General features: G+C 45.8%; 1 protein-coding gene and 1 pseudogene across 3 annotated transcripts in view; one reads left to right on the top strand and one right to left on the bottom strand.

Annotated features, from left to right (window-relative positions):
• Window positions 1-26,104, top strand: part of WWC3 (WWC family member 3) — a 123,192-nt gene that overhangs the window by 56,908 nt on the left and 40,180 nt on the right. For all 3 annotated transcript variants that reach the window (XM_060136855.1, XM_060136857.1, XM_060136856.1), the window contains 5 exons: window positions 877-953; window positions 2,104-2,183; window positions 15,032-15,161; window positions 18,220-18,366; window positions 22,019-22,092. In XM_060136855.1, the coding sequence (XP_059992838.1) occupies window positions 877-953; window positions 2,104-2,183; window positions 15,032-15,161; window positions 18,220-18,366; window positions 22,019-22,092 (508 nt within the window). The remainder of the gene's footprint in view (window positions 1-876; window positions 954-2,103; window positions 2,184-15,031; window positions 15,162-18,219; window positions 18,367-22,018; window positions 22,093-26,104) is intronic.
• Window positions 5,391-5,743, bottom strand: LOC132513994 (V-type proton ATPase subunit G 1-like; annotated as a pseudogene).

The raw sequence follows: 26,104 nt of genomic DNA, 5'->3' as shown, positions 1-26,104 counted from the left end.
AAGAAACAGCTGCAAGCTGCTCCAGTTGCTGAGACAGCAGAGAGGGCTTGGCTGCCTGTGCTTAGCACACAGCTGGGCGGCTGAGCGCGCCCCATTCACCCCCAGGTAGTAGCCGTCTGCAGTCACGATGCTGTGTCTGTTAAAAGGCTTTAAGTCATGTGTGCTGCACCGCTGAAGAAAGCAGTTATCTATGCAATGTGATTTAGCTAAACATCCCTCAAAAACAAGCTGCTTAGAATAACAGCTTTCGGGGAACCAAAAACATGGAAGAATAGCTTTTCCTCAAGCCTGCCAGATACTGATACGTGACTAGAAAGTTGTCTTTTTCATTTTACAAATCTTTGGGTTTTTTTTTTTCTTTCTTATGTCAAAAATCGTTCATGTGGAGACTATAGATATGAAGAGAGTGAATACAAAATCTTTTGCAATGAAACCATTGAGAATAGCAGTCAACTTTTGGGTTCTTTTCTTCCAGTGACTTCCATGGGTGCATGCATTTTAAAAGGAAGTAAAAATGGGTTCATACTGTATGTACTGTTTACATAGTTAGAATAGTTTTCTATACCATAACTGTACCCCTCCCCCCGTGTATATATGGTTTTTAACCCTAGTAGTTTTGCAGTTGAAGTAAACAGAGTTTTGATTTACCTATAGCCATATATTTTATTATGTGGAATCACGTAGAAGGGCCTCATGCAAAAATCAAACATCAAGATTCAAGGTTGTAAGATGTTAATTCTTCAGGAGCCAGCGCCAACTTGGAAGTCTGAGACTGAGAATTAACTACTTAATATGGTGAATCAGAAGTTCCTATCTATGTGTATTTATTTACTTTAAAGGATCCATTATAAAATAAAATATTTTCCTTCTGTTTAGCCTTCTTTGGATATTCAACAAATACAAAGTACGACCCATACCAAATTAAAGCAGAAATAGCAAGTCGTCGGGATAGGGTGAGTAAAACGAATATTTTCACAACTAGAAGCCCCGTATGTCTTTTTATGTAACGTCACTTATCATGGTTCATTTTATGGTGGCCAGTGTGTATAACACCCATATTTTAGTAAGACTTTCCATTTCATGAATTATTACCACATTTGGTTTTACTTTCCACTTTTTTTTTCCGATAGGAAGGGAAAAGTTTCATTTTAAAGCCTCAGCCCATCTAACAAAAAATCACCTGTATCCCTCAGTGTGTTTCATGGGGCTAGATTCACCCCCTGTTTGGAAAGATTTGGTGACATTGGGGCCCAACCTCAGAGGGCTGCTTCCCTGTATTAGTGGGCTGCCAGGCCTGTCCCTCAGCAGCTTTAGCATCTGCTGTTCTTCCCTGGTGGCTGTATTCCCAGGGAAATCTTGCCTACGATGGCGTTTGACCAGAAGGTACCGGTGCTCCCTGCCAGTGGTGCCGGGTTCTTGGTGTGCCACCGTGTTCCATCCCTTCAGCCCCTTGTCTTGGGTGTCTGGAAGCGGGGACGGGAGACATCTTAGAGGCCAAGCCTCCTGTCCTGGTGTCTCAGTCCCTAAACCAGAGTGTCTCTTTTAGTGCCGTGGTTCTCACATTCTAGTACACCAACGAAAAACACCTGGGGCATCAGTTCAAAGTGTGAGCTCCAGACACCCCCCGCCTCGCCCCCACGGAGTTTTAACAAGGCCTGCAGTGGGTCCTATCATCTCTTTAAATAAGCACTGCAGGCGACTGACTTCCAGGTAGTGGGAAGCCATGCTTTGAGCAACAGGGTTTCCTAGGTGGGATCTGTGGGTAGTAAGCAGAAGAGAGGATGAAAAAAGTATGACAAAGTTTGCTCATTGCAATGTGTAAATCAATACCTCGAAAAAGAAAATCATTGCTGGTTCCAGGGCTCCACGTGGTAGAAAGCTGTTCGTGACCCGGGCCTTTTGTGTCTAAGCGAGCCGGCCCCCCTGCCAGGGCTGTTTGATATGCCAGGGCTGTTTGATATGCCAGGGATGGAAGGCCATGGAGAGAATGGGTGACCCTGTGAATTGCAAGGTAGTCAGAAACTTAGATGACAATGCTAACAACTGTAGAAATCATTTTTCACAGCTTCTTTTTGTGGAAAAAAAAATGTAATTTGTCTTTAGCTTTCCAGATTAAAACGAGAGCTGACCCAGATGAAGCAAGAACTGCAGTACAAAGAAAAGGGGGTGGAGACCCTGCAAGAGTGAGTGGCCTGCAGTGACAGAGGGAGAGTTTCCCTGCGATTTCCTGTTTGGTGCCGGGACATGTGTCCTAAAGCTTCATGGGTGTTCACTTTTATGCTTTTATTTATGCTTATTATTTGCCAATCCTAAGGATCAGATCTCTCTTTTCCCTGAAGATAGTTTGTTCTTGTTTCCTTGGGAAATAAGACCTTTATTTTATATTTACGCACATTCTTGATAGCTGTGCTGTCTGAAACACACATGGCTATTTACATTTGAATTCCTGTTTTGTTAGTTTTAATCTCTTAAAGTTTTTAATTCTAAAGTTTAAATTAATTGAAGTTAAATAAAATTAAAATTTTAGTTCCCAACCTCAGTAGCCACATCTGAAATGCTCAGTCACATGTGACTAGTGCAGGTTTTCTCCACCTCAGTGCTCGTGACATTTTGGACCAGATAACTGTTTGTGGTGGAGCTGTCCTGTGCACCAGAGGATGTTTAGCAGCACCCCTGGCCTTGACCCCCTAGATGCCAGTAGCACCCTCTTACCCAGTTGTGACAGCCAAAAATGTCTCCAGATATTGCCAAGTGTTTCCTGGAGGGCATGTTTGTCCCAAGTTGAGGACCACTGGGCTAGTGGCCACTGCATTGGGCAGCACAGATAACATTTCCATCCTCACAGTACTTTCAGTTGGGCAGCCTGATCTATAGGTCTTCCTCCTATAAAATTGACATCTTTACAATTAGAACTTTATCCCTACTAAGAGTTTGGGGATGAAGTTCTTATCATTTGTGAGTTATATGAAGTGAGCAAATTCAATGAACAGGAGTTATTTTATAAATGGTGATGATATTGGTGGTCTGAAAGAATTAATTTTCCTAAGAAAGGGCATTGTATGCTTGTTGGTCCAAAGTATATTCCCTTTTGATTCAGAGCCTGGTTTCACTTGCTGAACTTGGGCTTGTGCTTCATACCTTCTGTGTTGACTCTTCTCATGTGTCAATGGGGACTGTCGTAGCTCGGTCGCTCTGACAAAATACTGTACACTGAATGACTTAAAGAGCAGACATTTACTTCTCACAGTTCTGGAGGCTGGAAGTCTAAGGTCACGGCGCTGGCAAATTCATTATCAGATGACTGCCTTTTTGCTGTGTCTTGACATGGTGCTGTTTTTGGGTGGGGGGCTCTGGTCTCTGGTGTCTCTTCTGTTTCTTTAAGGACACTAATCCCTTCATGGGGCCCCACCCTCATGACCTCATCTAAATCTAATCACCCCCAAAGGCCCCATTTCCAAATACCATCCTATTGGGGGTTAGGGCTAACCATATGAAGTTTGGGGGGCATGAACATTCAGTCCATAGCAGTGATCATTGGGCTAAATTGTCCAAGTGCAGCACCAGTGCCTGCTACATAGTCAGCCTTCAGCAAATGGCAGGAATCCACGTGGCTACGATTTCTTGGTAAATGTGGGCAGCGTGCCACTCTCTTGCATCCTGTGTGCAGACACAATGACAGTGTGTCAAATGTGACTGCAGTATTACTCTTTATAGGGAGGTTACACAGAATGTGTTTGACAAAGATAATGATCCCACCTCACATAAAGGGTAATTAACGGGCACGTCAAACCCTGTTGTTTAACATGAGGTTGACATTCACTTTGTTAATCACCCAGGATTAGTTTGGTTGATGATTCGTTTGTCCGCTTTTTATTAAGGACATATTATAGACACCAAGGGAGACACAATAGAAAGGTGAGCTGGGTCTTGCCTGGAGGGGCTTGGCTTTTCTGGCCCTGAGACACTGCCATGCCCCCTGCAGGTCCCCCATGTGGCAGGGTTTGGTAAACTGTCCACGTGCTTAGCATGAGCTGCAGGCTTTTAACCTTACAGTCAGCTTTTTGCTTTCTCTACCACTACCTGTAGCAGTGTGTGTGTGTGTGTGTGTGTGTGTGTGTGTGTGTGTGTGTGTGCGCGCGCGTGCACATTCTCTGGTGATTTGGATCTACAATGGGAGTTCCTTTAATTATCCCTAGTTAGTACAGCTTTTTATTTCTTTTTTTTTTTTTTGCATGCCAGAAAGTCTTTACTTTTAAATGATTTTCAGTACACCAAGTAGTAACATGTAGCAAGTTCTTGAATTCCATCATCTAGTAATTTTTTAAATTTATTTTTTATTGAAATTGATTTACAGTGTTGTGTTAATGACTGCTGTGCAGCAAAGTGACTCAGTTATACACATATGTACATTCTTTTTCATATTCTTTTCCATTATGGTTTATCACAGGATATTGAATATAGTTCCCTGTGCTATATGGTAGGACTGTCATCTAGTAATTTTGATTAAGGGAAACTAAAAGCAGCCCAAACAATGATACTAGTATCCATTATTCTAACTCTTAGCCGGAAAGGACTATTTTAAGGCTGGCTGCTGCATCACATAGGTTACAAATAACTATTTACTACTTTTTCATAGATAAAGCCCCTGACCTTCAAGAAAGATTTAGGGAAAAAAAATTCATCTCTTTCTTTCTTAAGAAATTTTTTTTTTAACTACATCTAAGAAAGAAAAAGTCAGTATTGATATATATGCTGCTTGAGCGAAAAGGCATAGGAAAAAAGACAGTGTATACCCATTAAATTCCAAGAAATATGAGGTAAAAAGATAAAATCTTGGGACTTCCCTGATGGCACACTGGTTAAGAATCCACCTGCCAGTGCAGGGGACACAAGTTCGAACCCTGGTCTGGGAAGATCCCACGTAGCGCGGAGCAACTAAACCCGCGTGCCACAGCTACTGAGCCTGCGCTCTAGAGCCCGCGAGCCACAACTACTGAAGCCCGTGCGCCGCAACTACTGAAGCCTGCGTGCCTAGAGCCTGTGCTCCGCAGCAAGAGAAGCCACCGCAATGAGAAGCCTGCGCACCGCAATGAAGAGTAGTCCCCGCTCACGACAGCTAGAGAAAGCCTGCACACAGCAACGAAGACTGAACACAGCCAAAAATAAATAAATAAATTTTAAAAAGATAAAAATCTTTGGATAAGCCCTAAGTTTGTACAAAGAAGCTAGATTTGCTGTTCTGCAGAAAGTGAAGGGACCTACTATATAACATACAGAAATAATTTAATGACTTTTCGCAAGACTATGACTCAAGCCTTGCTAAAGCTTCATATTCCATGAAGGGATCGAAAATGCCAATCCATGCAACAACAGGTGGTTTTTTCCTTCCTTTATCTGTTTTTGTGGTAGTTTTTGTGGATTTCTGGCTGGATATCGCAGTCAAAGGCCAAGAGGTTATCCAGGAGTTCATCCCTGTTCTGCCGGAAGTAGGTCTGGAGGATGGTCATCTTCTCCTGGGGGTCCTCCACTTCAGTGCTGCAACTGCCATGGGATCCCAGAGCCGCGGCCTCCTTGGCCTTGAACTCCTTCTCCCTCTGTAGGCGGTACTGTTCACTTCCAGCCTGGGCTGCTGCTTTGGCCTGCTTCAGCCTCCGGTTCTTTTCTTGTGGTCCTCGGCCACCTCCTTGGCGGCCCGCTTCTCGGCCTGGAGCAGCTGCTGGGTGCCCTGCGACCGACTGGCCATGGTGGCGGCGATTCCAAGGCGGCAGAGAGCGGCCTAAATCGGCTCGACCGTCCCCTCGGGTCAGTTGACCCAGCCGCCCAAGCAGTACAGCTTTTTTAAAAAGTTTTGCTTAAACAAATCAAGCTGCATTTTCAATATCGGCTACTGGTTTTGTTACTCTTTTTGTCCATCTGCCGTGGTGCTTCCCGGCGCAGCAATACCTGTTCTGTGATTTTATGCCATGCAGCCCTGCCTGCCTCCAGATGCTCCCTTGCCTGCTGGGTGCTTCTCTGTGCACCGTGGCCGTGCCTTCCTGTGTCACTTCTGCTAAAGGGCTGGATCAGAAAAAAGCAGAAGCAAATCATTTAATTTGGCAGGTCTTCACAAGTTGCTTGGACTGTCCAGTTGAATTGGAGGTTGATTTCCTTCTGTCATTTGGCCACACTGTAGCTTTCTCTCTTCACCAGGGCGAATCAAGACTTCCCAGCGTCTCTAGATAATAGTGACTTTTCATGCTGGGCCTCGTGCAGTTAATTTAGCTCTCACTCGCTGAAGCTCTGGTGCAGGTGATCGGGTTTCAGGGTGGTTCAGGAACACTGAGGTCACATGGGATCCCCGAGCCTCAGAGGAGAGCCCCGGCCGGCACCTTTCCCCACTGGCCCTGGCTTCTGTAGCAGGATTGCTGGGCCCAGTGCCTTTTCCTCTGCTTGGCCTCCATCACTCTGGCCACCTCCATTTCTTTATGTGAAGACAATGGTTATATTGCAACGTCACCTTAAGACTGAACACTCTCAGAAATAAAAGATGTCAGGGCTCAGGTGACAGAGAAAACCCCTTCCCCTTAGCATTGCTAGGAAGTAAATTCATCTCTTGTAGTCAAGGTAATTTTAAGACTAGGAAAAGACGGCCTCAGTTGCTCCGGGTTTATTGGACGGGAAGCAGAAGCCGGCCTGGGAAGAGTTATAACTTTACACCTGCAGCCGGAGCGGAGTATGAGTTGTGCACTTGCAGAGAGAAGGGCCAGTGCTGTTTGATCTTCTTTCTGCTTTCCTTAGCAAGAATCCTTAGCGATGGGAAACATGCCCCCTGCCAAGGGGACGGTCCTCACTGCTGGATACCCACCCTCCCCAGTGGAGGCTGAGGGGTGGCCTGAGGGAAAGTTCTGGACCTGGCCTTGGTCCTGGGGGACCCAGCCCAGCTTTCCAGATGGAGCTGCCTCTCGAGGCAGCTTCTAGTTGGTTGCTGTGTTGTCACTGCAAATGGTCGGTCACTCTATGCTGTGACACGAGCTCACGGGAAGGAGAGGAAACAAGGGTGCTTGTGCCGTGCTTAAAACGCTTTGCCAGTGAAAAGTAGACTGATACCTTCCTCTGAGTTACACAGGCCATGTGTGAGATGAAAACAGCCTCTTTATTTATCTGGTATTGCAGATTGGCTCTTGTGTTTGGATCAAATCATGCAGACAGGTATTATTTATTGAGAAATTTGGAAAACCTCTGGTAAGCATCGATAATGTGATTACCCCACCCCTACTGTGAAATCCTAAGTCTGAGCACAGATAATACGTGAGCTGTTACATGTAAATGGGCTTCTCAGATATTATTTCCAACATCAATTTAAGGCAGAGACCCTAGATTTTCCTCCAGAAAATTTTCTGCTGTTCTTGCTTCCCAGAATAGCCCTTGTATTTTTTTCCAGAGCACCTCACCGAGAGTTTGGCTACTTATAACATTTTAAACTCGACTTGTTTATCTTGGTGAACTTTCCTGGCTAGCAAGGAAATCCATCATTATGCTTGGGTCCAAGTGAGGAAAAAAGAACCTTTTGTATTTTTTTTTAAGTCTATGTATGTTAATTTTTGTAGATGGGAGCTGGCCGTGAACACATTCTCTGGGTTAATGATAGAACGTGTGTGTGTGTGTGTGTGTATAATGTATATAAACTTTTAATGATGGAAAATGTCAAATATACACAAAAGTAGAGAGAATGGTATAAGGGAACCTTTCTGTACCCCTCACCCTGCTTCAACAACTAACCAAACAATGGCCAGTCTTGTTTTGTCTGTCACACAGCCTCATCGCCCAAGCTCTTACCGCATTATTGAAGCAAATCCCAGAGTCATATTTCATCCATAAATGTCTCTCCTAAAGTAACGGACTCCTTTTGAAAACATAACTATAATACCTGTGCCACTTAGTAGCAATCTCTTAATGTTGTCCTTTCTCCAGCAAGTGTTCCCATCTCCCTGGTTTGTTTGGGTCCGGGTTCTGACAAGGTCCACACCGTACGTTTGATTAGTGTGTCTCTTAATCTCTACCCTCCTCTCCTTTTTTCTTTTTTCCTTCCTTTCTTCCTGCTGACATCTTACTTGTTGAAGAAGCTACTTTGCTTGTCCCAAAGAATTGCCCTGATACTGGATTTTGCTGCTTGAACGTGCACGGCGTCACTTAACACGCTCCACTGTCCCCTGCTATTTACGTAAACGGGTGTCATTAATCCGAGAGGCTTGATCTGACTCAAGTTCAGTTTCATTTTCTTTTCCTTTTGGTCAGGAGGTGCACACTCTCTGGTTGTCTCTTTTTTTGTGTGGTGTGAAGATTATTAGTGGGGTCTGGCATTGTCAGCCTGATACATCCATTTGTAATGTTTCCCATCAGCTTTTCACGTAATGCTGTGCACGTGTAGACACGAGGTTTCAGGATAAGTTCCCGAAGGTGGGTTTGCTGGGTCACAGGGTAAAGGCATTGGCCGTATTCTCCTCGGGAGGGTGGCGCCATTTTGCATTCCCACCACTAGTAGATGCGTCTTCCTGTTCCAACCACGTGGCCAGCACAATGTGTTGTCACTCACGCTTTTGCATTTCTACCAGTCTTATCGGTGAGAGATAGTGTCTCAGTGTCGTCGTAATTTGCATTTCTCTTGAAGCCCTTTATAAACGTCTTCAGAAAACAGGAGCAACGTTTACAAGTCATGAAAGTCTTCAGAAAAATCAAACTTTTCCAGTGAGAGAGCTACTGGGTATCGCTGCCCCAAAGTTTCTGAAGCTTGTTTTGAAAAATTGTCTTCATGTAACTCATGGCTAGCACCCGGGGGCAAGGGGGGAGGAGCTAGAATGAGGATGTCCACAGCTTCCCAAATGGGTGATGCCCAAGAACGTGCTGGATGTGCCAATGGGTGGGGGAGAGCTCCCTCTTTAGTGACGCTAGACCTCCTGGGCGTCTGGAATGTTCCTCCTGTTCGACTGTGAGGTGTCCTGCAACCGGGAAGCTCGTTTAACATCACTTCTCCCTGAGTTTCCCACGCTTCTGTGCCACCGGAGCTTTTTCCCGCCGTGCCACCTGTAACGTCCCCAAGTGCTGACGTGGTGGCTGCTCGTCCTCACACCAGCCATGCGGTTCTTGTAAAGTGTCTCTGCTGCGTGGCCCCTGGTGGCTCTCTCACTTAGAATATGATCTAGACTGCAGATGAGTTGGCCCCCATCCTCACCTCGTTCCCCCAGTCTCCCCCTCACTCACCTGCGTCAGCCCGCAGTGCAACTCGCAGCTCCTTGTGCCTGGAACTCTCTCCCCAAGTCTCTCGTGCCTGTCCCCTCCCTTCCATAGTTCTCTGGACAAATGACATCTCGCCAAGGTCCCTGCTCACCACTGTATCTAAAAAGCAGCCCTCTTCCCACCCTCTATCCCCACACCTGGCTTCGTTTTCCTTGAACCACCAGTTGCTGCCTGACCCGGTGGTTTCTTTCTTGTCATCTGTGTCCTCGCCTAGTGTCACGCTGTGCGAGGATGCGGACTTGGCCTGGTTCCATACTCGGTCCTCGGGATGCAGCCAGCTCCGGGTGCAGGGCAGGGCTTGGTGGGGTGAGGGGACCAGCCCGGGGGCCGTGCGGCACTGCTCTTGGGACACCGGGACCCCCTGGGCCAGGGCCTGGGCTGCGAGCATCGGGGAGGTCTCTGCATCGGCCCAGGTGCCTTCTTATTAACTGCCCTCTTGCGTTTCCTTCTCTGCTTCTTACTGTGTTATATTGTGTTTTAAGAAATCCTATTTCTATCACTGCTGTTCAGATCACAGAAAGGGGTGCTCGTTAAACGCGCCAGTACCCACTTTCCGTGAGGTGTGTTCTTAGCCCCTGGGTCAGCCTCTTTGCTTTGAGCCTTTTAATTGCTTGATGACATTCTTCCGCTTTGGGATGCTGTGATGAAGTTAAGCCCGTGTGTCTCCTGCAGTAAGAGAGAGTGACTGCACCCTGCGGACCATTCGATACCACACGAGGCAGCATTAGACCTCGGAATTAGCATTTTCTGTCCGAGGGGATTTAGTGGTTTCAGAAGAGAACGGGATTGTTCACAGGTAGCGCAGGCTTAGACCAGCAGTATCCCATTACCGTAGCACAGAAGCTACAGCCCATGCTAAAAGGCCAGCGCTCCTCAGATAACAGTAAAACATACAGAAATGGGGGCGGAAACAAAAAGAGCGTTGTTCCCGTCGTGAGACAGGTCTGGCGTTCCACGCAGGACCGGCTGCTGATAGAAAGCTGCCGGAAGCTTTGTGAGGGTCGTTCAAGGCCCCCTGCCAGGGCTGGTGATGTAAAAGGTAGAGTTGTAACAACACTTCTCATTCTTGGGGCTTGTAATGTGTGGTATTAACATGGAATATCTTTCGAGACCTGGCAGCCCTTTTCTTCAAGATGTGGGTTTAAGAGTCCATTTGGTTTTACTTTTGTCAGACCAGTTCTCTTGACATCTTTTTTTTTTAATTAATTAATTTATATTTATTTTTGGCTGCGTTGGGTCTTCGTTGCTGCGTGCAGTCTTTCTCTAGTTGCGGCGAGCAGGGGCTACTTTTCGTTGCAGTGCATGGGCTTCTCATTGCAGTGGCTTCTCTTGTTGCGGAGCACGGCCTGTAGGTGTGCGGGCTCAGTAGTTGTGGCTCGCGGGCTCTAGAGCGCAGGCTCAGTAGTTGTGGCGCACGGGCTTAGTTGCTCGGCGGCATGTGGGATCTTCCTGGACCAGGGCTTGAACCCGTGTCCCCTGCATTGGCAGGCGGATTCTTAACCACTGCGCCACCAGGGAAGCCCTTCTCTTGACATCTTAAGTTGAACAACAAATATGGACACTTGAGGGCAGTGGGAGGGGGAGGTTGATGAGAATCATCTTGAAGATGCTTTCTTAGCGGTGTGTGGTCAGCATTTGAAGCTGTGCCTTCTTTTCTCTCTAACCGTTTCTTTCAAAGGCAGCCAGTAAAGAGCACCAGTTTACTTTGGGACAACATCTGACTGGCTATGTGGGTGGCCCTCAGATTTGACACAATGTGAGTTTGGAGGCCTTGACCCTGAATGTATTGCTAGCCCAGCAACAGAAGAGGATGAGTGTGGTGCGAGGGGCCTCAGTGTGAAGCTCACTGTGCCTCTTATTGGCTGTGTGACCTTGAGCAAGTCACTTAACCTTCCCAAAGCTGCTGCAGAATGTTGAGGGGTGAAAAGTAAAGGCTGTGTGGTCTGTGTCCTGGGTTTTTTTTTTTTTACACCGGGTCTTAGTCCATTCAGGCTGCGTAACAAAGTGCCATAGACCGGCCGGCTTATAAACAACAGAAATTCATTTCTCGTAGTTCTGGAGACTGGAAGTCCAAGATCAGGGCGCCAGCACAGTCAGGTTCTGTGTCTGGTGAGAGCCAGCTTCCCACTTCACGAATGGCCATCTTCTCGCCGTGTCCTCACATGGCGGAAGGGGCAGGGGAGCTCCCTGGGGCCTCTTTCATAAGGGCACTGATCCCATTCATGAGGGCTTCTCCCTCATGACCTGATCACCTCCCAAGGGCCCCGCCTCCTGATCCTGTCACCCTGGGCATTAGGATTCCAGCGCGTGGGTGCTGGGGGGACAGAAGCATGCACATCACGTCGCACTGCGTGATAACTTGTATTCTTACTAATGCCGTCTTTTGTTGAGCCCTTGCCAACTTTCCGGCATCTTATTTGAGATGTATAAGCACTGTTTTGAGCTCTTAATTAAAATTAAAAAAGGAAAAAGCTCTTTGGCAGTCACAGATGTTATGATTTTCTTCACGAAATGGAATATATTGATATTTTAGAAAGTACCAAATCATTGAGTATATCCTCCGAATTTGACCAAAGTTTTAGAGGGAATTTGGAAAAAGGGAGAAAACTCCCAAATAAGTGAATTTTGCAGATGCGATGGAAGAGGGTGCCTGTCCTTTGAAGTTTTTGCTAGATGATAAAGCAGGTGGGCCCTATCTTGGCCACTGTGAGCAGGAGGGCACCCAGGGGTAGCAAGGGCCATCGCTGCACCTGGTGATCCAGTTCGGGCTTGATTGACACCTGGGAGGTGTAGGTTTGAACCTTGGCTCTGCCAGGTCTCAGCTTGTCCTCTTGGGCTACTTAATCTCTCTGAGCCTCAATTTTTCCATTATAAAGTCTGAGAAGATTGTGCTCATCTCATAAAACTGTTGAGGGGATTAAATGAGATGACAGACATAAAGCATGCAACAAGACTCTGTCACCTAGTAGTAGGTGCTTGATACACTGAACTATTTTAATATGCTATTGATAAAATTATATGATTTAGTCAAATAATATGTACTGTATCAAATATGGCTATATAAGGTTATACTTATATAATAATAACTTTTTACATAATTATATATTCTACAATAATACGTAACTATTTTTAAACAATAGTGTTTCAGAGATTCCTAGAACTTTGAGATCATCTTCTCTAATAGCTTTCACACCTTTTAACAGTGGAATCTTTTCCCCTTTCCTTCCCCTCAAATGACACCTTCTGTGGAAGCAGACTGTCTGAGACGGAGCAAAGGGACGGCCTTGCCGAAGCAGGGGTGAGGGTCTCCGAGCCCTGTGTGGGTTCTCCCTTTACTCCAGCTCACCACTCCAGGACACCCTCGGGACAGAGTGAAAACAGCTGCTCTTGGTCAATCTTCATTCCTTTTCGAGGTCTCAGAGCCACCTGGGTGGAGCTGAGGTCAGGGCCCGGGTCTGTGGCCTTAAAGTTGAACTTTCGTTCTCCGACGCGCTTTGCAGTGTCTGCCGATGCGAGGCATTACAGCGTTGCGGATCCCTCTCCCTGATGGGAATCGGGGCCTGTTTTCCTCCAGGTGGTGGCCATTCCCATTGTAGATGCTGGTGCCTTGACAGGCAGCTGGCGCAGCGCCTGGCTTTACTGATGGCTGCACTTAGGCTCTGTAGCTGCTAAAAGCTGTAAGGAATTCACAACACCTAAGTACGAAGCTGGAGCTGATGTGGTTAGCATCTTACGTCGCGGCCTTAGCAGTGGTTGTGTGTCTATACTCTCTGACCATTTGATTAGCACTGATGATTAAGGAATTGAAAACATTTAGTTCAGTGCAGTAGAGTTTCATTTCTCTATGTGGGTGTCAGTGTCAGGTGACGATCCATTTGCTGTATTTCTGATTCTGGAGGAGCCAGTAGGCCTGGTTAGCAAAGGCATTGGTCATTAACTGTTACAGAGAAATCACACTTTTTTGGCCTTGGGCTTTTTGTATGGAAATGATGTAACCCTTTTCTACAGACTTCGTCAACCTATGTGGGTTGTGGTTTGTGACATTAAATGAGATGTATTGGAAAGCCTTTTATCAGAAGAGGGATATAAGGAGATATTATTACATAAATGAGTCTAGATTCTCTCTGCAAGAAAAGTTGGGCCACTTCCTAGACAGATGCAGTGCTGGGAGATGGATGGCCTTTGTTCCTGCCTTGCATTAGAGACTCCTGGTTCTCCATAGAACAGCTGAAATGGAAAAACACATGGCCAGGTCATGCTGGGATGTAGGGGTGTCACCATTCAATGTGTGGGGTCCCCCAGTGCATCTGTATCCGCTCTCCAAGGAAGAGGACTCGGGACCAGGTTTCATAAATATTGTTTGTTGCAGATGGCAATCATAGCGGTGCTGTTGAGCCCTGAAGCCCTATTCCAAAGGGAGGGAATGATTTCCTGCTTGTTCTCTCCTTCCAGTGGTGCTGATAGCTCAGATCAGCTCTGGTGCTGAGTTTTGCTGTGAGTTGTGACATTTGTGGCCAGGAATTTGTTAATGATAATAAAGTACCGGAGTTGGTGCATTTTTTACTTTTTCTCCCATGAGTAAGTAGACTGAGCATTATCCTGGTAATAATAATCAGTGCAGACATTATACGCCAGGTCTCTGCTAAGTAAGCCCTTTCCTTACATTTCTCATTAAGTGGGAGGGACAGTTTTAGTGTCCTCATCTGAGGCATGAGGAAACTGAGGTTTAAAGAGGTGAAGTGTCTCGCCCAGGGTCCCACTGTAGAGCTGGAGTGTCACCTGTACTCACCAGCATGCCAGGATGCTCTTGTGAGTGGAACACAAGGGCGTTTGGGCTGGCCGTTAAGCATCTGGATTTTCGGGTAACATGGGGGAAGCAGTTTAGAGCTAGAATCTGTGTCATGGTGGATCTGGTGACTTTCCAGAGAAGGAGTTCATTCTGTTTCTGGACCAAAGTCTCTTCTTCAGCCCCGCGGGCTTCCAAGGCTTAAGACTTAGGTATGGAAGATGTGACCAAGGACGAGCTACAGGAGGCTGCCTGCTCCTTGTAGGCCGGAGCCAAGCCTAGTCTCGGCCAGCGCTCTGCTTCCACCACCCAGAACCAGGCCTTGTGCGCCCCGGGGTGGGCTGGCTGGAAGGAAGGATGGATGGAAGTTAGCTTGAATGCGAAGCATGAAGGAAGGATGAATGGATGTTTGAGTAGAAGGGGAGTAGTAGATTGAGAGAGTGATAAATTAGAACCAGAATAAAAGGAAGATAGAGGAGCCATAAGAGTTTCCAACTTTTGTACAGGGTGTCCCTGTTGAAAGTTCACTACTTTTTGCTGTTTCCCATATATTCTTCTTGTACACAGATTTCATTTGTATGTTTATTTAATAGACATTTTTGACCACTAAGCCAGATGCTGGGGATAAACGAATAAGACATGATCCTGCTCTCAGAGAGGGAAATTTAAAATTTCAGGAAATTTTTAAGCCAGTGAACTCGTTGCCTGAGCATTAGTAGAGAACACGGGAACCCTGCCTGGAACGTCCTCACCTGCAGAGGATGCTCTTGGAGCAAAGGGAGCCGTCCACCAGCAGTCTCATCTGGTGTTCACCACGAACAAGGAAGGTCTTATGGGATCTTTGTTTTTCTTTGTCAAAACATTGTTTTTAACTGTTTCCCACCTTTCCCTGAAGCTTTTAAGTTTTGGGTTGTTACTTTAATAGAATGTTGTAATCTCGCATAGAATGACTCATGTTTCTTTTCGAACCAGGATTGATCGTAAGATGTCAAGTGCTCACACCAATTACAAACTGGATGAGGCTCAGGCTATAATGAGCGAGCTCAGGACCATCAAGAAAGCCATTTGTACAGGCGAGAAGGAGAGGCGGGATCTGATGCAAGTAAGAGGCCCGGGTGCTCTTCAGAGCCCACGTCCGTCTGTCTGCCCACCTGCTTATCTCTTAACTTTATTTAATAATTAAAAAAAATATATATATATATTTACTATATATGTATTATATACTTATTATATAATCACACATATTTTAAAGACATACATGTATGTATGATATATATGTATATATGATATCTTCTGTATATGTGTGTGTACATATTTATAAATATTTAAAAATATGCGTATTAGTTTCCTAGGGCTGCCATGACAAAGAACCACAAACCAGGTGGCTTAGAACAACACAAGTTTATTCTCTCCGAGTCTGGAGGACAGAAGTCTGATATCAAGGTGCGGCAGGGCCACGCTCTGTCTGAAGGCTCTAGGGGAAGCTCCTTCCTTGCCTCTTCCAGCTCCTGGGGGCTGCTGGCAGTCCTTGGTGTTCCTCGGCTTGTAGACGTATCACTCCAGTCTCTGCCTTTGTCATCACGTGGTTTCCCGTGTCTCTGTGTATGAATTTTTTCTTCTTATAAGGACAGCGATCATTGGATTAGAACCTGCTCTAATCCAGCATGACCTCATGTTAACTTGATTCCATCTGCAGGCCTTCCTTCCAAATAAGCACACATTCCAGGTTCTGGGGGTTAGGACTTCAACATATCTTGTTGGGGGACACAATTAAGGCCACAACAATGGGTGATACATTTGTATTGTTAAATAATCAAAATAATTCAACGTCTGTTGTAAGAGTTGCTGTCACCCCATTCTCTCACCTCCTGTAGCTGCTTTCATTAGCTTCTTGTACACCCTTCCAGACACTTGAAAGTGTGAACACGTGGCCAGCTGCCCTCGCAGAAAGCCGGGCCTGTGCCTGCTGCCCCGCCGGAGCTTCCGCCCCTAAGCCTTATGCCCTGTACCTTTTCCCGTCTCTGGACTCAGAGCTCCCTCCTTCCTGGGTATGGCCGCATAGTACTCCACCGTGAGGACAGACTTTTTTTCATTGTAGCTTTATATTGCGTTATTTATTTGCCCCTTGAACTCTTGCAGTTTCTGTTATTTTTAGAAACAGCTGAGTTTTTTCAGATGCCCATGCCGGGCTCCTGCTCGGTGCCGGAATGCATCTGATGCTCTCTGTTGTGGCTTTGCTTTTCGGCTCAGCACACCGAGTGAGCACCTGGTGCTGGGAGGCATTTGTCTCGATTCTGTAGCATGTAAGACACAGAAGGACATGGGAGCAAAGCTCAGACTCGTAGGCCGAGTGCAACAGGTGCGCACATGACTGCCTTGCCCGGCAGTGCTTCCTAACGTCAAGGGCGTGAGGCTGGAGTGTCCCTAGGCTGCTCGTTCAATTGCAGATTACCAGACCCTACCCCAGGTCTCCTGGATTAGACTGTCTGGGGTTGGGACCCAGAAATCTGTATTTTCAGATGCCCTGTATTTCCAGGTCATGAGAGGTCAACGGTCAGTTGTTAGATTTTCTCCGAGGCCTGGTAGCAAGGAGAACAGCGGCCGTCTGCCGAGGCCTCTGTGTGCCGCGCTGGGCGAGGTGCTCTGCGGACATCACCCATGTGATCCAAGCCCAAACCCTGGGGTGAAGCAGGTGGTACTTCACCCCAGGGACACGGAGGCCTCGCCCGGGACGTGGAGCTGGTGTCCCTGCCCCGTTCTTTCTGAGAGTGCAGAGCTGGCCAAGCCACCCAGTTGCCTCGAGTGGGTTCCCCACCACGGAGGCTGGAGATAGAATTTCTGGAAGAAGTTTCAGACCCCAGCATCTTCTCTGAGATGCTCCAGGGAGACGCACAGGCAATGTCTTCATCTAGTAAAATCAAATAAGTTGTTTCATCTTTGTTATATGACTGTAGCAATCTTGGCCCATTCCAAGACGCCTTTGTCTAGATCCCGAGGCAGCTACCTGGGGTACACTGCGCGTGGGCGTCTAGTGTCTGCAGGAATATCTGCTGAATGTGAATGCATTCACAAGTCTTTTATTTAAAAAATTGTTTTTCATGTTTTTCTCTTATTTTTTTAGATTTCTTTTTATGGGGGTATAGTTGCTTTTCACAGGTCTTTTAAAAATCTTAGAAAATCTGATTTCTCTTTAACTTTTACCCAAAAGGGTTCCCTGTACCAGAATTTATGCTTACTCTAATTTTTGGTAAACTGACATCCATATAAGATGACTTTTGACCCTGTAGCATTGTGACTGAAAAGCCAGGTTATAAGAATATGTAAATATTGTCTGGGAGCTGTTTTCACCTTCTGTGTGGTACTGAAGACCTCAAGGCAGCATTCGTCTCTGTTGGACTTATTTATTGATAGACTATTTTGGATGGAAATACTTTCCCCCCTCCCCTTTGCTCTGTTGAGGTACACTTGACAAATAAAATTGTATAAATTTAAGGTGTACATGATGGTTTGATATACACATCTATTGTGAAATGATTACCACAATGATTACCACAATAAGTTAACACATAACTAACACAATTAGTTAACACATCCATCACGTCACACGGTTACCTTTCTTTTTACATGGTGAGGACTTTTAAGATCCACTCTCTTAGCAACTTGCAAACATGCGCTACAGTATTGCTAACTATACTCACCATGCTATGGACATGAGGTTCATGAGATCCAGGGACTTATTCCCCTTACAGCTGGGACTTGGTACCCTTTGACCAGCATCTCCCCATTTTCCCCAGCCCTCCAGCCCCTGGCAACTGCCTTTCTACTCTCTATTTTGAATTTGGCTTTTTTGGAGGGAATGCTTATTTTTTCTTTAGGAAACACAAAGGTTTAAAAAACCGTAGAAGTGGTACCACAGTTCTCTATATTATTCACATGCTGCCAGGAGGACTCAGTTGCCGTCTGATTTAAATTACTACGAGTTTCATGCAAGGTGCATGTGCTGATCGACATTTCTTTTGAATCTCGTGAGAATGGAGTTGGGGCCGGCCTGCTCTCCAGTAATGAAGCTGCCGACCTGGAACAGGAAGGAAATGACCGCTGTGAAAGGGAAGAGAAGCATCGCCATCGCTGCTCAAGTCTCTTGTTTCATTCTGTTTCAGAGCCTGGCCAAGCTGACTGATGGCTTCAGGAATAGCTGTTCTCTTACCGACCCTCTGCAAGAGTTCCCTCCCAGTGCGGGCGCGCTGGGCGAGTCTTTACCTCACCAGTTCTGCGATGCTGGGTCTCAGACTGAGGTCATCGGCGAGGTACGCTCACTGGGCAGGGGGAGGAACTGAGTGTGCTCAGAGAGAAGAGGACTGCTTTCGTGTGGCCGTCACCCATTTCTTTAAATTTTCCACTTTCCCTTCAAAAATGTTTTGGCTTTTGTGCCATTAAGTTTGAAGAAAGAATACTGTTTTCCACTTCTAGCCATCTTGAAGGTTCAGGGGCCTGGGAGGCAATTGAATGGCTTATTACCTCTATCCTTGTGATTCGCATTCTTAGAAAAGGCAGAATCCTTTTGAGAGTTGAGTCTAGGTGTTTCTTGGCAGACCTATGACTTTTTAGAGCATGGATCAGCTAACTTTTTCTGCCAAGGTCCAGATAATAAGTGTTTTAGGCTTTGCTGGCCAATGCAGTCTCTGCCATAGCTACTCAGCTGTGTTGTCATAGTACAGAAGCAGCCGTTGGCCATATGTGAATGGGTGGATGGGACTTGTTCCAGTAAAATTCCAATAAAACTTTATTTACAGAAAGAGGTGGTGGGCCGGATTTGGCCTTCGGGCCATAGTTTGCTGAGCTCTGGCTTAGGCCAGTGATTTTCAGAGGCTCTGTGGCTGTGTCACTCTTGGCTTATACTTTGATGCTATTTCTTATTCTTCTAAGAGAATGTCAGGAAATTGAATTGAATTGAAATTAATTTTGTTTGGGACTTGGAAGAATTTCATAATGCCCCTTTTGATAATTAGTAAAGCCTGGAGTTAGCCACAAAAACAAAATTGGCAACCATCATTTGAAGCAGGGTGGTGAATACTTAAAGACACTACTGTTGTAATGGCATTGAGTGAAGTTTTACATTTATTTGTTAGAAATGGAAAAACAGTTTGGATGGCTTCTTTTTCTTAGGGCTTACTAAGTAAAGATGAAATATCAATGGAATGCAGAATGCCTTCCTAAAATTAAATAAATAAAAAGAAACAAAAAGAAAGGAAAACCATTGACTAAAAAACTCTGGATTTTAAATAATTAGCTGATATTTTTAAATGTCGACAAATAGTGCCTCTTTCAGGGGTGTATAATATAGGAAATAATGCCTCTGTGTCTTGGATGTCCTGAACTGCCCTATTTGCTGTGTTCCCCTCATTGTTCTCAAAAGTACACTTGGACATTTTTTGACTAGGTGTCTTGGTTTAAAACAGAGAAGAATCTGTAAGTCAAAAATGTCTGGCATTTTTGCCTAAAGATTTTGGCATGAGAGAAGGAAAAAAGTATGATACTTATTGAATTCCATGAATAATTCATTGCTGCTCAACATAAGGTTAGAATTAGAATTTTTAGAGACTCTTAACTAGTTTGAGAGCAACAGGTAAGATCGAAGGTTCTGTAATGATTTAGCTAAGACTTTCTAAAAATGTCAGGTGGGGAGTGGCTGGTTATACAGCTATAATAACTTCAGCAGTAAATTATCATTGTTTATGAGTTTACTGGGGCTGGCCCTGGCAGCTTCATGGCTGTTACCTCAATTTACGTAATGGTTTCCATCTTCTTTTGACAGACGAGGGGGTCAAGGTGCCAGGTTACCTAAGGTCATGTAGCCAGGGAGAGGCAGGTCTGGGTTTGAATCAATGTCTCTGATCCCTAAACCTCTGTGTTTTCTACTACATCATGTTATAGAAAAATACATCAAAAGGCTATAACTGCATTAGTTAGCTATTGCTGCATAACAAAACATCCCCAACCTAGCATTTTAAAACAGCACACTTTTATTACCTCACATTTATACTGTGGATCAGGAAACTGGGCTGTGTCCTCTGCTTCAGGGGCGCTCAAGAAACTGCCGTCAAGGTGTCAGCCAGGGTTGCAGCCTCATGGGAAGGCTTGACTGGGAAGGGTCCACTTTCAGGCTTACATGATTGTTGGCAGGATTCAGTTTCTCACAGGTTATTGGACTGAGGGCTTCTGTTCCTTACCATATAGACCTCTCTAGCACGGCAGCTTGCTTTGTCACAGTGTGGAAGCCAAGAGAGTCTCCAGCAGGAAGGAAGTCACAGTCTTTTGTAATCTAATCACAGAAATGACTTCCCATCATCTTTGTTGTATTCTTTTGGTTAGAATCAAGTCATGGGTCTAGCCCACTCTCAGAGGGGAGGGATTTCACATGGGATGAATCCCAGGAGGTGAAGGCCATTGGGGGCCGTCTTAGACGTCTGCCTACCTCATGTAGTTATCACTTTGAGTTAGTTTTGTGGGATGGGCATTGATGTAATCAAACATGCTTTTGGAGCCCACGGCTTTGCAAGCACAGATTTGTAAGCAGTACAAGCCTAATGTTGGAATTTAGCAGTTGGGGTACATGTTGTAGGGCTATGTAGGATCCATGAAGCAGGAACCTGTTGGATCCGTTTGGCTGTAGGCTTTTTTTTTTTTTATTAAAATGTCCATTTCATTCTCACAGAAGAGTGCAAAATCAGAGCTTAGAGGTTCATAAATAGCATTGAGAAGATGTTTAAGAAAAGACATTTATTTGTCTTGATGATGAGTCGGCTTTAGGGGTCTCTAATGAACAAGGTGACAAGGTGACAAGTAGCTCATATCCAGTGTAGAGAGTTTCTGCAGATGCGGTGCTGCAGCCTAAATGCATTTACATTGAGGACACTGTGGAGAGAGGCCTTGGGTGAGGCTGCTGAAATGTGTAAAATCGTGACACATCTCACTGGCGAATGCTTATAGTCTCGTATAAGGCATTTCTTCTTGCCATTCAGGGCGATAAAGATATAAGGAAATTCCCCATTGACCTGTCTCAAAACTCGTATCAGTGAATTCATTGCCAGTCATACAAGTAGAATATTTCCAAATATTTGTCGACACGAGGTCATTTAAAAAAATAAAGACTTAGTAGTGGCCGTAAGGTATGGCCGAGTAAGGTCAGATCTACAGATGGAGCCGATTTATTGAAACTAGAGTCATATATTTCCAGGAATGAAGGAAGAAGTAACCAAGGTGAGCTGCAGTTACCTCTCATACAGGTCTTGTTTGTTTTGTTTGGGAATTTGTTGGCTTCAGTGTAATTGGTATGAAAATATTTAGGTGCAACTAGTGATCGCATCAGAGCTCCTCATTTCAACTCTTGACTCCTGAGGCGAGGCGGCCAGTCCCAGGCTTTTCCGTGCCTTCCTTCCGTCCTTTCACCTTTGATTCTTCAACGGGCTGCATGGCAGTCGAAGGAGTCCCGTAGCCAACACCTCACACAGCTAGTCCGTCTTCTTCGGATCTTGTGACTTTTTAGGAGAACACCATTGTTTTGTGTTGATTGAGGAGTGAGAGCATAGACTACACTAGGCGGGATGATTTTTTTTGCTTTTCTATCAACTTTGAGGAATTCCCTATTTCTTTTAAAACTTAATTTGTTGTTGTTGCTTGGAATCACACAATAGATGAATATACTTCCACTGGTTTAAAAAAAAAAAACCCACCAGTGTTGGGACAGCAAAAGTGTTCCCAGCCCCACTCGCAACCTCCACTGACCAGAGGTGGCGGCTGTAATTTGGTGTGTTTCCTTCCAGACCTTTGCAAAATGGAAATTGGAAGGCGAATTAAAATATTCTTCATTGTTGCTGGAAGTTTAAGTGAATTTTCTATTTTGAAAATATGTTTTTAATGTGTCTCCCCCATTTTCTTTCTTTCTTCTGTTCCACAAAGTTCGTCTTTGATGATAAAACAAGGCTCGTGGACCGAGTCAGGCTTAACTGGCAGTATGAGGAAGCCAGAAAGAGGTAAGAAGCTCCTTTTTCAAACCTTGCCTCCTGCTTACTTCCTTTCTCCTGTGGAAAGTGGTTTCGCGGAGTTCCAGCCTGTGATTTATCCACTTCTTAGCAGAAAGCAGTGTCTGATAGTACAGAATTAAGGTTCTTCATTTATGCGTAGCTTCTGAATACATGTGACAAAATTTCATGTGCATTAAAATGTGAAACTCTCAATATTGCAAACAGTTATGAAGATGGGATTTAATAAAAACAGAGACTTTTCCGGCTCTCCTTATCCTCTCAGGTAGTTCAGAACCCCCTCCCTGCCTTCCGACTGAGCATCAGTCCCTCAGACCAGCTTAAGCAAACCTGGTTTTTGAATATGTGGCTGCTTATTCCATAGGTTAACAGAAAAAGCCACGTATCTTGGGTTAAAAGACAGTTTAGAAAGGATTAGGTCAACGGGTGATAGCGGTACCTAATCTACATCATTTTGATGGAGAGAATTGAAGCTCAGTCGCTTCTGTTGACCTGTGTTGTCCATCACCCGCCTTCTGAAAATCGGGACTTGACCTTGTGTGTGCATTTTCAAAATGTGTCTTTCCCTCCCTCCCGGTCTCAGCCAGGGTTCATGGGCAGCACTGCCAGGTGGGCTGCCGGCCTCGCAGGCACAGTGTCTTTAGCCTGTCACCTTTCTCCCCGTGTGCGCCGTGTTCAGTATTCTGACCCTGCCCTAGCTTTCATGTTCTTTTTTTAGGGACTTTCTCTCTTTTGTGCCTTCTGGAAAGAGTCTTAAAACCAAATTATTTCAAAATATGTGCTTCGGAAAGCTGTGAAGCCTATTTTTTCCAAAAAGTTTTGTTTTTTTTTATTCTTCTTAAAAAATATGGAACGCTTCACAAAAACCTTTCTTTAGTCACATACGAACTGCTGTCTGGGGGCGCGGGGAGGAGGAGCGAATGTCACGCAGGGGGCGGGCAGGGGGAGGGCATGGTTCTGGAAGCGAAATAGGCGGGCCGCTCAGTATGGTGTATCATTCAGGGATGTCTGGAAATCCGCTTTGTTACCTTTTTAGCAAATGTAAAAATAGCAACAGAAGCAGATCATCTGACTGCCTGCTGGAGGGCCGGCTTGAGCTGCTGCGGCCTCTGCCCAAAGCACCTCTGCCCGGTCCTCCCGGCTCTTGCTCTTCATGATGTCCTTGATGCGCTCAAGGCAGGCACTGCACTTCCACGCAGACCGCTTCCCTCGGCGCCTGCTTCCCCGGCCTCACGCATCCCTTCTCAGGAGCTCGCTGGCTGGCGTTTGTCAGCCGCTCTTGTCTCTCCTCAATATTCCTCGGCTCCTTCCTGCATGTTTCTGCTGCACTGTGTGGGTATCGGAATTTGCTGTGTTGTATTAAACTACAGAAAATTGACGGTTGCTACACTTGACATAATCGTTACTGTTCTGCTGTGACATTTACCAACCACAGCAAGTGATTTCTTTGTTTTCCAGAGGTGATGTCGGTACAGAGTGAGTAACTTTTTAAATATCGCAATAATACATTTGGGCTGAAAGTCCATTATTTAAGAAAATTATGCAGGGGAGGACACTGCACTTCATCAGTATCTTCTAAATGGAAGGAGTATTTCAAGGTCACCAGAACCTTGTTAGGAAATGCGATGCAGCTGCAGAGGAGGGTCCTGTCCCCAGCGCTTCAACCTTTGTGGGACAGTAGGGGCTTCTCAGAAACGCCTTTCTGGGCTGCGTTGGCCGCATTTAGAAATCAGAGATGCGTTGTAAAGACGTCCTGGGGTCCTGGGTTGGCTGACACAAGCACTGCCTTGTTCTTTTCCCACTAGCACAATGGTTCCCAATTGTGGGGCGGGGAATGGGGGAGGGGTGCGACGGCCCGACTTCACACCCGGCCCCGGTGGACTTCTGGCCATGTCTAGAGACGTTGTTAGTTGTCACAGCTCTGGGGTGGGTGCTCCTGGCATCTAGTGGGTAGAGACCAGGGATGCTGCTCAGCATACTACAGCGCACAGGACGGCCCCCAAAAGAGAGTCGTCCAGACGTCACTGGTGCTGAGGCCGAGGGCCCCTGCCCTGTGCTGGAGGATTGTGCCGTCTTAGCCGGGCAGATCTGTATGGGTGACCCCAGGAGCTTCACACACATCCCGCAGCAGTGGGCACAGAAGCTGCTGCAAGGCTGGGAGATTATACTTCTGCCCAGCACCTGCCCTGTTCCAGGTATTGCAGAAATTCTGTGGTTTATGTGATGTCATAAAGACATATGGTCTTTGGGACTTCCCTGGCGGTCCAGTGGTTAAGACTCCGTGCTTCCAATGCAGGGGCCCGGGTTCAGTCCCTAGTCAGGGAACTAACATCCCACATGCCGTGCAGCTCGACCAAAAAATATATATATATATATATATATATATATATATATATATATATATATATATATATATATATATATAGTCTTTAACCTGTTGGGAGATAAACTCCCCCACAGCTAACATAAATATGTGAGGGTGCCAGTGGTTCTGCCTGGGGGTGGGGATACCCCAGGCGGTATCTGGGGTGTGTGTGTGTGTGAGCACACACAGTACATATATGTTAGACACACAGGGTTCAGAAACATGCACATATATGCTTGTACATCTATGTACACATAAATAATACATGAATACATTGTTTTTGTCAAAGATGCAATCACTGGAGACCTCCCATCTTATCCTCCTCTCTAATCCTACCTCTCACCATTAATGATTTGCTATGAAACCTTCCAGTTTTTACCTAAACATTGAAATAAATTAAGCTGAATATAGTTAAATACAGTATATGATGCATAGCTTTCACAATGGTTATAGCCATCCTCTACGGATGGACATCTAGATGATTCCAGTTTTTCCTTTTCACAAATGGTGCACATCTATTTATAGTCCCCAGCCTTGCAGAGATGGCTGTTTCCTTCGACAGATACATAGCAAGGAAACGTATGGGTCTAAAGACATGTCCATTCAAAGTTCGGATAGATACCAGTGAATCGTCTTCCAAAGTAACTTACACACTTTACACTGCCACCAATGGCAGTTGAGAGCCCTGATTTCTGTATCGCCTCCTCATCGTTAAATACCACGATTCTTTGTATATTTTTCTGGAGTGATGGGCATAGATGTTCTGTCACTTGTCACGTGCTTTTTCCCTGTTGAGAATGGTGCACTTTTGCACTCATGGTGCAGTTGAGTATAATTTTGTGTGACTTTTGGTTAGTTAAATTGCCAGGTCTGAATTTTTTTTCAGACAAGTGCTCCTTTCAAAACATGTTAGATCCCATCATCCACTAAGGGGTGGGGGTGGGTTTTGCGCCCCCCACCCCCACCCCAGGGGGATGTTTTTGTTTCTCATAACTGGAGAGAGGGTACTGCTGACATCCCGGGCGGGAGCCCAAGGACGCTGCTAAACAACCCACAATGCACCGGACAGTCCCCACAGCAAAGATGTGGGTGGCCCAGAGTTTCTTTTTGCCTTCGAGAAACCTTACTCTTGAGCTTCTTATCTTGCTCCGAAATCCCTACTGTGTGTGGACATCAAGGGCTCAGGAGCAGGTCTTCCACGGACTCAGGGCGTTAGCCTCGTCCAGCCACGTTGGCCCCCCTGCATGCCAGGCCTCACACCGTCCAGGCGCGTTCCTGATTTAGTGCTTGGAGTTGGCAGAATAATGCTGCCCCAGATGGCCTAATCCCCAGACCTGTGACTGTGTGCCTTCCATGGCAGAAGGAACTTTGCACATGGCCTCAAGCTAGAGATCTCAAGATGGAGAGATGACCCTGGATTATCTAGAGAGGCTCAGTGTAATCACAAGGGTCCCTATAAGAGGGAGAAGCAGAGAAGGAGATGTGAGGGTGGCAGGGCCTCGAGCCAAGGAACGTGGGCAGCCCTTGGAAACAGCTGCGAAATGGCTTCTTCCCGAAGCCTCCAGAGGATCCCAGCCCTGCTTGCCCATTTTTGACGTCTGACATCTGGAACTGTAAGGTAATCACGTGTGTGTTGTT

Source organism: Lagenorhynchus albirostris, chromosome X, assembly GCF_949774975.1.
Source record: "Lagenorhynchus albirostris chromosome X, mLagAlb1.1, whole genome shotgun sequence".
Lineage (NCBI taxonomy): Eukaryota > Metazoa > Chordata > Mammalia > Artiodactyla > Delphinidae > Lagenorhynchus > Lagenorhynchus albirostris.
Note: the sequence above shows the minus strand (reverse complement) of the source record. Positions and strands in the feature narration are given on the sequence as shown.